General features: G+C 37.5%; 1 protein-coding gene across 2 annotated transcripts in view; it reads right to left on the bottom strand.

Annotated features, from left to right (window-relative positions):
- Window positions 1-4,473: 4,473 nt before the first annotated feature.
- COG6 (component of oligomeric golgi complex 6) overlaps window positions 4,474-17,546 on the bottom strand; it is a 53,722-nt gene continuing 40,649 nt past the window's right edge. For both annotated transcript variants that reach the window (XM_033051303.1, XM_033051304.1), the window contains exons 14-19: window positions 17,060-17,191; window positions 16,345-16,512; window positions 14,321-14,428; window positions 12,839-12,892; window positions 10,376-10,455; window positions 4,474-6,883 (exon numbers count right to left, since the gene is read on the bottom strand). In XM_033051303.1, the coding sequence (XP_032907194.1) occupies window positions 6,736-6,883; window positions 10,376-10,455; window positions 12,839-12,892; window positions 14,321-14,428; window positions 16,345-16,512; window positions 17,060-17,191 (690 nt within the window). In that variant the 3' untranslated portion in view covers window positions 4,474-6,735. The remainder of the gene's footprint in view (window positions 6,884-10,375; window positions 10,456-12,838; window positions 12,893-14,320; window positions 14,429-16,344; window positions 16,513-17,059; window positions 17,192-17,546) is intronic.

The raw sequence follows: 17,546 nt of genomic DNA, 5'->3' as shown, positions 1-17,546 counted from the left end.
CTTGCAGCCTTAGCAGGGCTGCTGTGAGAAGACAGCCAGTCTGTTCTGCTGGTGGGGACTGGAGCACCAGACCTGAGGCACAGGTTTCTCTCTGAGCCACAGGTCGGGATGGATCTTCACAGCGGTAAAGTTTTGTTGTTCCCACAGTATGAGGCAGCAGGGCCACCAGATCCAAAGGCATAAGGGTTGGACTTGCCACTCAGATTCCTGACTGAATGGTTGCTGAAGTGAAGGTTTTATTTCACTACACAAACGAAGTAGTTTATCTGGTAATTTCCCTGTTCTTTCTTTTCAGCTGAGAAGATGGACACCCCTATCCCAAGCTGTGAGCAGCACTCAGGACAGAGGTAACAGAGGCAGCAGAGAATTGTCCGTTGTGTACAGGGGCAAGTCTCTCCTGCTGAAGCAGGCAGGTGTCCTCAGAGCAAGGTGGGGAAGTGCTGGAGAGGGCAGATCTGCTCTACGGTCTCTCCAGTGGGGTCCTGGGAGCTGGACATGTGACCAAGGCTTCGCACCTCTATGTCCAGGAACTATGAAGTCCTTTGAAACCACTGGATGCAGTAATTTACTATTAGAAATATTGCACTTAGAGAGTTTCTACAACAGAGGGTATAAGGAGAACCAAGAATCTGGGATGATCATGCCAAACTGCTACAGACTACCAGGAAAAAACATCAAGGATTTCCCCATAATTTGGTCCTTCTGAGGAACATTTCTGAGACATTTCTAAGAGAGAAGACCTTTAAGAACTTAGCCCATCTTTTAAGAGTAATTCTCTGAAAATCATAAATTCTCTGAAATTCATAAATTCCTATTAAAAGCTCATGAGGCTGCTAGGCTACAAACAAGGACACCAAAACACTAAGAAAAAAATATTATAATAAAATACATGTCCTCTTCTGACTGTTGCCCACTTCTGACTTTCTGATCTTTCAAGGTCAACTGCAGATCCAAAGAATGATCTCATGTCCTGCCTCTACAGCCTGGCCCTGCTGCCAGGACACCTCTCAGAGCCAAGACTCAACAGAGTTTCAGCCCCAGTCTCTGCCCCTGCAAAACTTGCCCTCACCCAGCAAAAGGTGTGTGGCTAGCCAGGGACTGGCACAGGATGCACCCAGACAGCTCAATTTTCTTCCCTTTTCAATTTCTCTGTGACACTTGGAATGTGTTTGCACATGGTGGAAAAAATGCAGAGAGGAGGGAGAAGCAGCCAGGAACATCACCCTCCCTGCCGGTGCTCAGCTCTGGGGTTGGTAGCTTGTGCCAGCATTGGTAGCCAAAAAGTTGGAGGAGATGCCTGGAGCAGGTGAAGCACCGAGAGATTAGATGAATTTTTTGGGGTAATCCTTTATTTTCTTTAATTAAAAAAGAAAAACATACAATCTGCACAAACTCAGTTGACACAGGTTTACAGTGAGAGGTAAAATCTGTTTTGATCAAAAAACTGGCTTGCAACGAGTACAAAATATTTCACAAACTTTCAAACCCTCTTTTCCTCCCCTTTTTCATTAATGGGCATCTTTTATCCTGTCCTAAGCAACAGCAACAAGACTAATTAGTTTAACAAGTACAACAAATGGTTTTATTGACAAAAAAGAACCCTTTGAAATATACATTACATTCACAGAGGATTAAATTACACCCTATTATCCATTTTCCATAAAATAAAGATTACTTTGATATATCACAACTAATGTTATCTTTGGCTGATAAGAACTCAGTACTTATTTGTGTAGCTTCTATAAATAGTGTGTTCTGATTTTTTTTTTCCTCCCTAAAATAGTCAATGATACAGTCTGCCAGGCATTTTCCTGCAATTTGACAATGCCACATCTGTGAACCAGGCAGCAAGTGAAAGCTTCATTGTCTGAATATAAAACATGCAACTGTCTCTTTCTTTTCCATCAGCCCCTCTGCAGTAATCTATCAAACACCTTTCAGCCGTATCTTCTCCATCTTCTCCATTTGCTGCTAAAGCAAGGTAGTTAAAACAAACTTCTTTCATTAAGAGCAAAGTCTTTGTGGTTCATCTTTCCCTTGTATGCAAAGTCAAAGACAACTGTAGCATGAGGAGGTCGTACCCTCATTCAGGCCTTAATGCACACAAGGTATGTACAAAAGTGTGCATTTTCAGGTGTAAAGGCTCCTTTGTGCTTTGCCTTTCCCTAGCTTTGCACCAGAGGACTCTGCAGATTGTGGGAGATCTACTGGCACCATCTCTGGGTGGATAAACAGTTGGTCGAGGACCAAGCCAGAAGCAATGTCTTGTGTTTACTCCAGACTTGCATTAGCTCTGTACAACGTGGCTCTTTACTAAAAGATGGAGACAGTTAGCATATTGGAAAAAGATCTTTGTGTGCCAAGAGGTTCACCCACCTTTTGAGCATTTGGAAACAACATACACACAGACATCCCCACTGGATCACAGCTTGGCTGGCTTGCTTAGCACAGCACAGCAGCACACAAGCACTTTTAAAAAACTTCCAAGGAGTTTGATTCTGAAAAACTGAAGCTGATTTCCTACTGTGTAGTGGACCACCAAAGAGATCTGCCTTGCCACATGAATGGCATTGCCTCTCCTACCCATCAGGGCAAATGTTCAAGTTCAAATTATATTAATTTCCCATTTTTTGAAATTCTTTCAAGAAACACATTTGCTCTGAGTTCAACTACTGCTTTGTATGCACTGGCTGACTCAAAGCATCTCACTTTACCCTAAATATTCAAAGGTTAGAATTTGTGTAGCAGTTTCTGGATTGGCTTCAAATAAGGTTTGCAAAGTTCTTAAGACTGGTGGGGAAAAGATGCAGCAGTTATGGAAATCTTTAACAAGTAAATTCAGTACGTGAGTTGAGTTATATGACTTCTGAAAATTCTCTAAACTTCTCAAATATAACATCAATTTAACATCCATTTGCAGCATCTAACCCTACCCGGGCCATTTTGGATGGGTGTCCTCCTAAGAGACACAAACAAATGTCTCTTTTCGCACATTTTCCCCTCAGAAGCAGGTGGCAGTGGATTTCAAATAAACCCACACCCATGCTCCTTTCTGGAGGGTGTGTTTTGCTCATGGAAATATGTCTGACCTCTTTGTTTAATTTCAAAATTTTATAAGCGTCCCACCCCCTGGGCTGCCCACAAAGTGACTCAGCAAGCCAAGCAAAGGGATCAAAGAACAGTTACAGTTTTTTAAACGAGTGGAAAAGTTTAGCAGTTCTGAAACTATTTTCCCTCAACACATATTTCAAAACATTAATAAAAATAATTACAGCTGAGTCTAACAGACAAAATGCAGGGCTAGAGTCATAAATCTTAGAGAACAGGGAGGAGTACTCTGAAATGCTGCAAAAGAGATTATCACCTTTCCAAACCTCTGCAAGCTTCTCTTTTCCTGTAATAGAAAACAAAAATCATCACGGCTGGGCTGCTGCTTGCTTGCTGTAATTAAAGCAACTTTTATATTGTATTTCCTCAGTGGTGTGCACACTTATAAAGCAGTAAGGAGGAAATTGTACATGTTGGAGTAAATACATAGGAATTGCCACTGGAGCAGATGAACCACCTTGGGTCCAACCCAAGCCCATCTCCGTATCTTGCTGCTCACTGGATACTCCGTGGGTGATAAAAGTCCGGGACCCTGATTCTATTTCAGGGACTCATGTACTGGAATCAAAGATAAGGTCCTGATGTAATAAATGGAGGAAGATCCAGACCTTGGAGGTCTCAGAGAACCCTTATGTACATGTCTCAGGGCCAAACTCCTCCTTGCTTGTTCCATCTTCTGCCTCCCATATTTTGCACAGATTTATGCACAGCTGCTGAATTCAAAAGAGAAGAAACAGACCTGCCCCATCTCATACTGTAACACAACAGTCAGAGGGCTGGGTGCTCGCCAGAAGATGGCATATATTGATTCCAAACTCCTTTGGCCCAGAACCCAGCTCTCCCACTTCCCAGAAAAGTGCCCTTCGTACCAGACAACACGTCTGTTCTCAGAATGGGGTTGTCAGGGTGTCACATGTAGGGAGTGCTGCCTACTATGAGCAGCGTGCAAATCCCTCTCTTTTCCCACCTTCCCCAGTTGTAGCCCAGCACAGAGCAGGGAGTTGCTCTTTCCAGGAAAAGCCACGTCCCTCCAGGAAAAGTGATAAGGAGCAGCAGAAGGGCTGACTGACTCAGCCCAGCCATGGGAGAATCTCTTTAAGCCGTGTTCAAGTCAGAGCTGCAGTAACTGGTCTGAAAATGGGTCAGATACCGACACCCAGAGTGACTTCATTTACTGCAACACTTATGGATCGTCTAGCTAATCAGGGGACTGCAGCTTCAAAGTTCCTAGTGTGGAAATCCTGGGAACTGCTAATATAAAAGGGTCAGAAATGCCAAGATGGAAAAGGCAGGTCAATCTTATCACATTTTCCTTCCTATTCACAGGAAGGCAAGTAAGAGAAAGTAACAAAATGGAAGACAGAGTCAATAATTCAAATATTTTTATTGATGTCCTTTCTTATTTGTGACTATTGGTCATTAACTTTAATTGAACAGACCAAAATTAGTTGACTGACTTTAATTTTCCTAAATTACAACTTCCACAGTTTTTGCATTTTTACCAAGAGAAGACCAAATAATGAGTAAGTCTCTACATGGAATCAAAGATAGGAAGCAACTTCTTACTAATCCTCATGCAAGCTGCTGATTACTGGAGACTGAGGTTGAGTGTTATTTCAGGAAGAAGTTCACTCTTATGAGTATGCTCATCTCAAGCTAATTTATAGTCCTTTCACAGCTGATGTAATTTCCATATATTAGATAATAATTACAGGCACATTAAGCAATATTAACATTATTAAACAACAATGAACAGTCGCCTGAATGTATACTATGGCAATGCAAAATCTGAGTAATATAAAGAGCCTTACCTGGTAATTTTCCATTAGAGCTTTTCTAAGTGTCTACAATTTTTTGTCTAACAAGTCTAGAGATTTTAAACAAAATAAATCTAACATTCATATTTACAGAAAAATCTATTCCTGGCCCAAGAACTGCAGGGACCCTTACACTTTCTATACCAACAAATTACTCCCATTTGGAAAAGGAGCTATTGCTTTATTGTGGCATAACCACAGAAGCTGCTTTCTGAGTGTGCTGAATGCATTTTGTGCAATGAGTCTTCCAAGAGGCTAAAATGTACTGCTGCTGCTCTTTATGCCTTGCTCTTTTGCAAGCATACACTAAGCTGCAGACTTGGCTACCACCAAGTATGTATTTTATATGTGGAGTATTACTACTAATAAAAGTAAAATAAGTTATTCAATATGAATGACTGCTCCTCTCCCCCTTGATGTACATAAAATAAGCCACATATAATGTGAGAGTAAACTCAGACGACTGTAATAACTCTGTGGCACTCCTACAGTAACAAAGAAAACAAAAGTTATATGCTTCCAACAAAAGAGTTTGCTTAAATCATCCTTTAAAAACAAATGAAAAAAAAAAACCTAGTCACAAATCCATTTTACTGACTTTTTGTGTCCTGAAGGTTTCTCTTTAACAATACTTTCCTAAAAAATAACTATGTTTAAGGAATTTGCAGATAATTATCGCAAGACCCAATGGAGAACAAATATCCTACTTATTTATTTTCCTCTTTTCCTCGAAGCAGAAGTCTCCTAAATCCCCTCTGTAATATCAGGGCTTCTACACAGGGAAGCTTCAGCTTGCACCAGAGGAAAGAAATAAAAGCTTCACTTATGGCTTTCTATGCATCAGATCGGGACATCTACACACCCCAGCTCTCCCACGTAAATCTCAAGTCACGTAAACCATTAAAATCTCTTGGTGGATTAGGAACTGACATGAAACACATGCACTAGAGCAGATGGACTTTTTCTGTATATAAAAACAAACAAAACAAAAATTATGTACATGTGAGGGAGGAATGGCCACACTGCTGTGCAAACCACTTTCCTAACCTATACACTGTTACTGGTCCCAACCTTAGGAGATCAGCAAGTTTCAACTGATACAAGGATTCCTACTGAAAACAATTGCACTAAACCAAAATCCTTCCAGTAAAACAGAATGATAAAAATAATTTAAAGCATTAAGTTCCAGGTTATATACAAGTGTGTAGTTCAAACATTTCTTTTTCTGACAGAAAATACCAGCTAATAGATTGCCAAAAAACCACACAAATTTTGCCTCAAAGATTTAATCAACAGGATTTGCAAAAGAGCATCAAGTACTCTGAAATGATTTACGAGCTGCAAAAGTGATGCATGAGTCATTCAAAGTGTATCAGTTGTATTAAAATTTCAGTTATCAGTGTTTACTGATAGCAGGCTGAGAAAAAGAATGAGAGAACAGACAATAGAGCAAATAAAAATATTGGTGAGGTCGTAAGAGACAATGGTTAAACCTGTAGTTGAAAGGATTATGTACAGCAAGGAAAAAAGCTTTTCTCCTTTTTCAAAGAGATTGCACATTGTCAAGGTCCATTTCCATCAGAGAAATACATTAAAATAATTTTCAATCTATATTCTATTTTCTGGCCTATTGAAAGTATTCAAAGACACAGGAAAGACTAGACTTCTGCCAAGCAGATTAAAGAAAACTGCATTCCTACATATTTTAATTATACAGTTACACACCCAAATTCAAAGCAGAAAAATAATTCAATGCAAATACTCAAGAAATACAGAGTTATGGATGCTGATAAATCTGGGAGACACAAGACTATGAAAGGAGTGCCTGAACTTGATGAGGAGATCTGTGTAGGATGGTTTCTGGATCCTTGTATTCATTTGAAGGATCCATCACAGCTGCATATAACTCACTGTAAGCTCTGCAGACCAGTTCTGTTGACTGTTTTATTATCTGCTCTCTAAAAACCAAAACAAAGTAACATAATTTGCAAATTGTAGAGAATATAGCTGTACTACATACAACAAATTAAAGACATACATTAAAAATAAACACTAATTTTTTTTAAAAAAGGCTTTTTTCTCTAATTGTATTGTACACAGATAAACTCGCACATGACCTGATAACCAAGACAAGAGATTCTTTATTTCTACAATCAAGCAAAAACTAATAGAAGGATTTAATTTGCATACATCAGTTTCCCACCTGCACTCGCCTGTATCTTTTAAAAGACTGTTAAACTTAGTGATCTACCTTCTAACTCCAGTGGCATCTCGCTGCCCTTTGTAAATGCACACTTTTTTTCACCTACTAGCAAATATATTCTATTTGCTTTATAATTCCATAATCAGAAAAAAACTAGTGATAGCGGTCAGAGATTTAAAACACAGCCTTTTACCAACAGTGCTATGAAGTCTGTGTCCTGTTATTTTTCTGGAGATAAATGAAGAACAATGCACACAGACTGAATGCTAAATTTAACTGGAAAATTTGATACTTTTTGAAGACAACCTAATAATTTTATTTTACATTGTCTACTGAATCAGTTCACTTAATCATGATGGTGATGGTGCTTACAGTAGCAGAGGAATTTTTATCTTTTAGGAGCAGCAGTTACAACTATTTTACAGCCAAACCCATGCAACGGGAACTCCAGCAGAAGCTGAGGAAACCAAGGTAACCAAAAATCCAGATTCAGCCCTGCTGTAATATGCAGCAAAGAAAAGAAACAAAGGCAACAAAACTGCATCCACTAAAATCAGGGCTGAATTCACAGACTGTTGTGAATTGACAAGTTAAAGAAATTTCAAAGATCAAGTACAAAAATCTTTGTCTTTACAGGAACAGAAACTATGAGAAAGCAGATTAGAAGACCAAACCTGCGTTTTATTCTGACATCCAGTATCCAGTTTTTTTATATATAGCATCAACTGCCAGTATTACTAGGTTATTAGAATACCTGAAAAAAAGACTGTCCTTATCATAGCAAATCCAAACCCACTATTATAAGGGAAACATAAACCAGGTGTTCAGGTAAGACAACTGTCTCTGACCTCAGCCTGGGATCACTAAGGTACTGTAACATGACAATCTCTTATGAAGCATTGCACACTGAATTTGTATAGATCTAGAGCACCAAATGAATAAATTAAAAAAGTTTGTTAAAATATTCAGAGCACTGAACAGAATCACATGTGTTGTTCAATCAAATAATGTCAGTGTCATTAATCAGTACATTAGAATTTCAGTTGCCATAACAACGTGATACATTTATTACTAACACAAATGGCAGCACTTGCTAAAAATAGTAATTCCAGCATTCAGTTTCTGTGATCCAACACGAATGAAAAGAGCTTTTCAAGACCAACCATCATATGAATACGTAGTTTAAAGGCTTTTTAAATGAGTAAAGGAATTTGAAAGACTAGAGCATGCACTGGTAATATTGGAAGGAATGTTCTTCACAGTTGCAAAGCTTAAAAATTATATTGCCAATGAGTATATAAATACACTGTCCCTTATCAAAGCATGGGGTCTGATTGGGAGAACCAAAGGCTCTCAATTATCTGATTTCAGGAAAGATGTCTTCAAAATTAAAAATTCCAACTACTATAGCCAGGGATTAAAGTTATAGCACTGGTTAAATGTTTTACTTGAATTTTGAGAAAATTCAGAATTTTCAGGCTTTTTTACTATTGACAATATTGACTATCAAGACAGTGATTCTAGAAGCATCTCTGTAAATGGGTATTTTAATTCCAGAAGGATTGTTTGCATGTAAAGCTAGTTGTTTGAAGGCTAATGGGCTAAATTATTTATTTACTTTGTTTTCATTCTGAGCAGAACTTGACCTACAGCATTAATTACAGCAGATTAATAAATTTCTGCATGTTAGCTGAGTTGAAGCAGCTATAGCAATCATCCTCACACAAAGCTTCCCTCTTACCTCTCAACTGTCCCTGCTGCAAGGTAATAGGAATTCAGCTTAAAATGTGCTGAGAGGTTTAAAAAGCCTATCAATAGGATAAGGCTAAGAGTGCCTACATAACCACTTTATCTTGGTTCATCTGACAGAAGGATTGATTAAGTTCAAGTAATTTCACAATGCTGGAGTCTTTATGGTAGCATAGAGTCTACCTCTTAAAACTGCATCTGTGTTAGCAATGAAAAGCTGAGGCTTTCAAAATACATTTATTGTCATTATGATTTTTAAAAAGACCTACATTTAAGAAAATATATCAAGAGCTAAATACAGGTTTAATGCCCTGACACTGAGAAGCAGAAGTTGTGCTGTTTCAATGACATTACTGGTCAAGCTAACCTATCTCTATAGAGAGTACAGCTCTCTCACAACAGGGTCAGCTCTACCAGCTGAGCTGAGGGAATGGTAAATCTGGCAGAGACTCTCAATGCCAGCTGAAAAACACCAGCATTCCCTGTGCTCAGCCATGCTCCACTGGTATGGAAGTCTTTGGAGGAGGAGAACCTGAGCAGTGCAGCGTAAGAACTGGCAGCTGGACTAGCTGATCATTCTAGGTCCCTTCCAACCAAACTGTTCTAGTCAATTCTAGTCAATTCCCAACAATAATTATTTTTGCCTTGATACATAATTTCTAATTGCAAGATGCTGTAACACAACCTCACTGAGGAGAAGCACTAGTAATGAAACTCCAAATACTGCTGCATTATGTAAAATGTGCTTGTCTCAGTTTCTGGTATATCCAGTTACCTGCACTCTTCACAAAAGTGTGAAATATAATGTCAAGGAAAGTTTTTGATCAGTGTAACATATAATTCTCTGAGTTTAAGTACTACAGAAAGTCTTCATGTGGTTCACATTTAATTGGAAAGAAATTCGTGGCACTTTCCCTAGCCTTAGGGTTCAGTTATATTCAAAAAACAAGGTAAGAGATAAATAATAAAGTTCTTACTTCCACACTTCAAAGAAGAAATCTCTAAAAAAATACATTAGGTGAAAAGTAATCTCAGCAAAATATTCAACGAGACAGAATGCCAATATTCTACAGTAGAAGACAACAAACATGAAAATTCTAGAACTGACAAAGCAGTGGGGATAAAAGAAATTCTTGAGAATTATATATTTCACCTGTCTTTGGAAAGCATACAAAATAGTCCTAAAACAATTCACAACCAAGTTGACAAAAAACTGCTGACACAGCAGAACATATTTAAAATAGATTACTGTAATTCATCTTGATGGTGCCCCTTAAATCAAGGGTAACAACTTCAGAAAGTTACAGAACTAGATACTCCTCACTTCTTGTTCAAAAAGAGGAGAGTCAGAACAAAACTGAATTGTGACCTGAAGGACAATGCAAATATCATCACAGCTGATAACATGAATTCTCATCATGATTCACTAAAACCTAATCAAATTCATCATTGTGATCACTACTCAGGCATAACAGAAATTCAGAGGCAAGGTACTTACTTCACAGTGGCACTCAGAAGGAAATTCAGCTGGGACATTAACAGACTATCTGGAGCAGACAGATAGCGATCAAACTGAGCCTGCAAGAAGAGAATATGAGATCAACACATTAATACCTTGCTATAATACAGAAATAGGTAAAACCACAATTTCTGAAAACATCTGATTACATTAAAAGACAGAACTTGATCGTCCAAAACAAATTTTTGACTCCAGTACCTCTGCCACCAAAATTTTGTTTCTGACTCTGAGGAATATGAGTGGAGGGCAAATAATGAGAATCCAGCTTCTGTAATTATCCATTTAAGCTTCCCATGCAGCTGGTGCGGGTACTTACACATCACTAAAGATCACACTGAGTCTATTCAATGCAGAGGGAATACAAGACAGCTTCAGAGCTATCTACTATCTACTCTGCCCAAATTAGACATGTTGCTTGATTCTTTTTGCATGTTTCTTTTTACTTTTTGGCAGGCAGTCGCTGCTTAGCTGGGGAAAACAAAGAGCAAATCACCCACTTCAGGCTTCTTGAATTGCTTCTAAGCCTACTTCTCCTTCTCACAGAATATAGTGATAAGAAGAGCAGTGCTTTGATTCTAAGAAAAAACATTCCTCCTGTCTTCAACAGTCAATCAGAAAAATTGTGGCTGCCCCATTCCTGGTACTGTTCATGGTCAGCCTGGATGGGGTTTTGAGCAACCTGGTCTAGTGAAAAATATCCCTGGCCCATGCCAGGAAGGTTGGAACAAGATGGTCCTTAAGGTCCATTTCATCTCAAACCATTCTGTGACTGTGTGGTCAAATACGTGGCTACCGAGAAGATGAAACCAGGTCTGCTCACAGGTGAAAACACAAGGAATACTGAACACATATTACACTAAGAAGCATTTTAATTAGATAGTGACAGGAAATCATCTTCAGGAATCATCAGGAATGTCATCAAACATTGAAAAATTATTCAAAAAACCTTTATCATCTCTTTTGGAATTACTCACTAATACAAGGCCCTAAGTAAGTTTAATGATGGCAACTTTCCTGTTCATTCGTTCACTGAATGAATACTCTCAAGGTGGTAAATCCTAAAATCCACATTCATACATCATTTAAAACATAGGCAAAAATGAGTAATGAAGTCACAGATCTTACAAATTAATTTTTTGGGGTTTTTTGTCCTTGTTTGGAAAGCTGAGAGGGGTATAGACTTAACAAGTACTCCACTTGCAAGCATTTATGAACAACTTAAAAGGCTGGGACCTGGAAAACTTGAATCCTGGTTTAAAATGCTGAGAAGCCAATAGATTAGGTTGATAGATGGGATTTATGTGGGTTTGATGTCAGCATACTTAGTTCCATTCTGGTTAAAGCGTGTTCACAGAAGCAGAAGTTAAGTAATGAACAAAATAAAACAGCTGAATTCTCTCAACTATTCAAGAGAAGTCATTATGTACCACTATAGGTAACAGTGCTACATATGTATAATTTAAAAGAGAAGGTCCCCAAGCTTCAGCCTTTAAATCTGTTGTTAATCTACAAGACCATGATAAATAAAAGGTACTTTAAATGCAAAATTCGTAAGTTGTAATAAGAATGCACGCTGATCTGAGTAAACCATGAGTGCTCTGTGCCAGAGCTCTGTTCATCCAACCAGCTTGGGAATTGCTGGTGTAAATCCTGAACAGAAAAAAATGGGTTACACTGTCATAACTGGGATGCATTCAACATATAAGTTTTTTCAAAAAAACTTTTAAAATCCCCTCTTTTCCATGGGTTTGTACATATACTGCTGTATGAGCAGGTCTTTACAGTTAAACTTTTAGAATAAAGCTAAACTTGGCTAAGCAAGAAGAGTGAGAGATTATATATTATTGCCTACTGAACTGTGATATTGCTATCTCTATGCAAAATAGAGACTTGCACACTCTAAGAAAAAATATCAGCTGATAATTTGCTTTAAAATATATTATAGCTTTCAGCTTAAAAAACCCATAACTGCGACATACACCCAGAATCTAACTTCTAAGTAAAGCGCTGAACTATTTGCATAAAATCAAAGCCTTAGGACTAAGATTATAAATTATAGCAGAACCTATATTTCAAAGCATAGAGGCAAAAAAAGAAACTTTGGTGATTAAAACTAATTAGAGCTAAGTATTTGCTTTTAGCAATTTAAGATGACTCATGGGACAGCATTCTTGTAAGTAAAGATCTGCTTCTCAAGGCTTAGAAAATAATATTCTATGACTACCCCTTCAGAAATAATTTATGTATTTATTACTTCAAGTGGTCAAATTACTACAAACGAAGAAAGTATTCCCAGATATGTAGTTCAGATATTCTTAAAGAGTAGGACTGATTAGATGAATATCTTCTACTACAGATGAATATCTTCTAATGAGATAATTAACAGTATTCTTTACCATGTCACAGCATCACCACCATAATATGAAAGTTATAAATGCTTACCATTGCAACCTTCAGGGACACGGAATCCATACTTGACAAATTTGAAAGAGGACCCTAAGAATCAATAATCAAACAGGGGGAATAAAGAAAGATCATACTAGCATATAGAAAAAGATAAATAATAAAGTCTACAAACAGTTCAGTAGTTTATTTTTATTAGGTCCTGATATAGGATCTTAAATGTTTGGAAACTATCACCATTTCAGTACTGAAATGCTGTTAACAACTCGTTTGTATTCTACCACTCCCTTAAATTAAAAGCTGAGAATATGGAATTCTTAATATATCCTTTCAAATCCTTTCCTTCCTTCTTCACCATTAAATAAAGCCAAAAATAGTCTTCCACAACATCTAGAATAAAAACTGAACTTCAAATTGGCTACATTCCCTTGGTAATCCAGACTTAAGAGACAACAACTTTTCTCTATCTATCTGTTCTTGGACCATGAAGAATTCAGACCTGCTTCCCAGTAAACCTTCTGTGCTGGTATGGCAGCACAATGCACAAATACTGCTTAATCCCCAAGCAAATTCTGCGATAACATCACCTCTGCGGCCAGGCAGCTGTACAGACAGAAAGGAAAACTGCTACATCCCCTTAACAACCTGCCCTAGTCTACTTGAAATTGGTTTTAAAACAGGAGATAGGCTCATGAATAGAAAACTAAGTTGAGATATTAATCAGATTATTTATACATTTATTTATTCATCTTTATACATAAAAATCTGTTGAGTTTGGGCACTTTATGCAAAATTATTAGCTGAAGAAACAACATAAAGCTCTCCAACAGAGTTCTGATTTCTCCAGAAAACACTGCTTTTCACTTCTACAAAAGATCACAAAAGGACACAGGCACAGCTGAAGGGAAGAAGGGCTGTATTAACACCTACCACATTGCAACTGTGCTTCACAAGAAAGGGAGAGCGTGAGCTCTGAATTCCAGTTTTCAGCTCCTCTAAGAAATCTCAAGTTTTCACTTTGAGAATCTCACTGTCTTGGTACTAGAATAGCTACAGCAACAAATAAAGATGAAAGAAGAAACTATTTCAAACTACTACTAAACTTATCTGCCAGTTTTTTCCCAGAAGAAAAAAAGCAGCGATTACCAAATGCATGCAGCTATCTGTGGGCTCCATGTGTACTGCCACAGGAAGCAATGAAGAAGCTGAATGCTGCTTATATACACAGCAGGTCTAATATACCCTAGGTGCCATGGGAGTGCTGGTATTCAGACACAGGGTGTACCAGAGAAGTGGTACAGGACTGCTGCACACCAACCCTGCTAGGCCTGCTGAACACACAGTAAAAAAAGCTGCAGCTGCAAGGTGCCTGTGTCTAATAGTCCTGGCCCCATGTGAAAAACCAACATTACAAAACCTTTGCTGTCAGAGGAAGCTTAATTTGCACAAACATTAGTGCCAGAATTCTACTAGTAGGCAAGTGTGTGGTACCCTCTCAACACGTAAATTCTGTAAGCTCACCTGTTCTGGTTTGTGTTGCTGCAGAGCATTATAAATGTAACTCAGACCAGCCCTCGTTAGAACGTAGGAAGCTTGCTCATTTATGAGTGTATCTAAATGAGCTTCAATCTGAAATGGTAAGCATAAGGTATTTATAAAGAGTGTGTGAGAATATTAAATGCAACAAGTTCTGGGGTTAAAAGGTCTAGAAACACAAATAATAAGGAAAAAAACACAAATAAGGAGAGTGATCAACGCACAAGGAAATACTACAACTACATAAAGGATAATTATTTTATCTATTTACATATTTCTTATTATGAGGAACCAATAATAAAAATGCAGAGCATTCTTTCATGTCTAACTAATAAAAGAATATATTTCTTTGGTATTTGTAAATTCCACATCGCCAAAAATGAAAATTGTAGCCTTGATCTTAAAAATTCCTATATAATTTTATTTTTATATACTTCTTTGAAAATATGTGATAAAAATCATTCAACTCTTATTAAAATACTGACAATAACAGGGCAGTATTACAATAAACAAGTGACAGTCTTTCATAAGGAAAATAAACCTGAAACTAAATCATGTTCAGAATTGATTTTAAATTCAATACTGATAAACATGTATTTCAAAAAAGTCAACTGAAAGAACAATAGACAGTGAAATTACAGTTATCCACTTTGTTTTAATTACCTTCATATGAAAAAACCTGTAAGAGTATTTCACATTCTTAATACAATCTTTGCAGGAAAACCTAATCTCTAAATCCAGTCACAGCAGCAGCAATCATTTTTCAGTTTGAGGTATCTCAGACATTTGGGTATATATACATTATTACTTCATTTTTACAGACAAATACCCCACAATTTTTTTTGTTTTAATCCTAAAGAAACAAAATTGTCATATATTTAAGTCTAGTAAAACGCTAGATTCTTTTGTCTGATACTTAAAGAGTTTACCTTTTTACTTCCTAAAATTGTATAGAAGAACACACTTTCCTCTTTAAATCAGAAGGGAAATCTTAATACTTCAATTTGGAGTTTTTAACTGTCTTAGTGAGTTCTTTTTATATGAAAAATGTTTCTCCTATTAAATATGCCATTCTAACTCCACTTGAATCACCTACTTATGTATAATCTTAAAGATTTTTTTCAGTCCATTCCTGTATTTGTAAAATGTTTGAAGAAAGTAAATGGTATTAAATGTGTAAGATTCAGCTCTACTGCTTTTTTGAAAAATAAATCAATTGCAACATTTACTGTGAAAGGAACTCTGATAAAAGAAATTAGAAATACCCCAGACAGTTTGGTGAGGTTTTCTGTTTGTTTGTTTCAGAGCTAAAAGGTGCTAGAAATTCTGATTTGGAGTAGAAAGTGAAAAATGGCTCACAGCCAATCCTTGCTGATCCCTTCAAGTAAGAATTTCTAACTTTTTTCAAGCCCCCTAGTTCCAAATGCTCTCCTGAGATATATTGCAGACATATTCATGTAGCAAAATATAAATGGGCAATGGGCAAGTTTTTGTAAGCCAACAGTTTCCATTTCAAAACTGCACCACGCATGAATTACTATCCCAGGATGTGAGGGGAAACCAAACAAGTGAGAAAAGAGAGCAGAAAGCAGGACTGAAGCGGTAACTTCAGCTACACAATATTCTAGTACAAAACAGATGATGATCTAGTACTAACTGTGTGATGAAATACAGTCAGCCATTTGACTGAGCTTTCAATTTCCATTTGCTTCTTCTCATACAGTTTGCAGATAAATATTAAACGATTAGGATAATGAAAATGTTCACTGGTCTGGGTTTATCTGTAACTAAACCAAACTAAACCAAATCTTTTAATAATTTTTTTGTCTGTTTAAAATGCAAGATGCTATCTGCCCATGGTCTCTGATAAGAACCCCTCATCCTATATATCCCCAATTTTGACAATAGTGGCTTTCGGTTGATTTTAAGATAAACATGTTCACATCACAACTTATAGTGTGCAGAAATCAGTATTAAGTTCATTTTCTTTTGGGGCTGCTAAAGCTTACCTGAAATTGCAACATTTCTAGACGTTTGTCAGTGAATTCAAAGAGAGCCAGAGTAGTCCTCATCATGTAAAGTGAATTTACCATGTAGGTTGCCATATCAGCTGTGCCCAAATTACTAGCAGACATAGTACACATCTGCAACAACGGATCTAGCACACAAGACAGGACCTAAAATAGCAAACACACAGAAAAGAGGGAGGGGAGGGTGGAAATCATGTCACATGAGGCTTCTAACCTCATTCTGTCTCTATCATGTATTTATTCCCCAAAGCAGAATAAAGAGGAATGAGAGTTTCCGACTGTGAAAGCAGTTTTCTACCGGATTTGTCAGCAGGTGATCACCTACCACAGTGATGGGGAAAGTATAAAAACCTGAGAAGAACAGATTCCAGCCTAGCAGGAGGAAGAATAACCCAGATTAGATAATTGGTAATTGTGCAATCTTGAGTGTATTTACTTAATGGAGTAGTAATTGGATAACAGAATTTAGGTACTGTGTTAAGAGTAGCACTCCATACTCAACTGTAATTATCCATTTTGTTAGTCACCCTGTTATGCACATTACAAACTCTGGCTTGACAGAGAGCTCCAAAATGGGACCAGACAAAAAGATTAATGTTCCATCTACCTTTGTGCACTGAAACTAACTTACATATTCTTTTTTTGCCCCTTTCCCTCCTCTTCACACACACAAAGCAGTGAAACATTCCTGTACCTGCACAAAGTCAGCCTGACGGGCATCCAGTGGAATAACAGATGAGTCATGAGATGCCAGAACCTCCCGCAGCAAGTTAAGTGTCTGATTTAGAGCAGAGCTTGGGCCAAGATCAGGAGGTGGGAGCTCTACCTGAAGAACAAGATTATCTGTTTGTGGAAACTTATATTAATCTCATTTCCAGAAAACACCATCCAGTCTGTTAGCACAAATGTAATCAGCTAACAACAAAATTACATATAGGCACACAGAGACGAACTTCAATTTGACACTGGACAAATCTAGCACATTTCAGACAATAATCGCCTGCAACTTTCAGCACAATCATCTCATTCAGTGCCAAACAAGCAACAGTAAATTCCTCCTTTCATTCAGACTATAGCTATTTTACCATTTGGAAAAACCCAAATGCTACTGGTTTTGGCAGTGAAAGAAATACATTTACAAGATTAGGTGCCAAAGAGTAGCCACTTTGTTGGCATCACTG

Source organism: Catharus ustulatus, chromosome 2 (assembly GCF_009819885.2).
Source record: "Catharus ustulatus isolate bCatUst1 chromosome 2, bCatUst1.pri.v2, whole genome shotgun sequence".
Taxonomy (NCBI): domain Eukaryota; kingdom Metazoa; phylum Chordata; class Aves; order Passeriformes; family Turdidae; genus Catharus; species Catharus ustulatus.
Note: the sequence above shows the minus strand (reverse complement) of the source record. Positions and strands in the feature narration are given on the sequence as shown.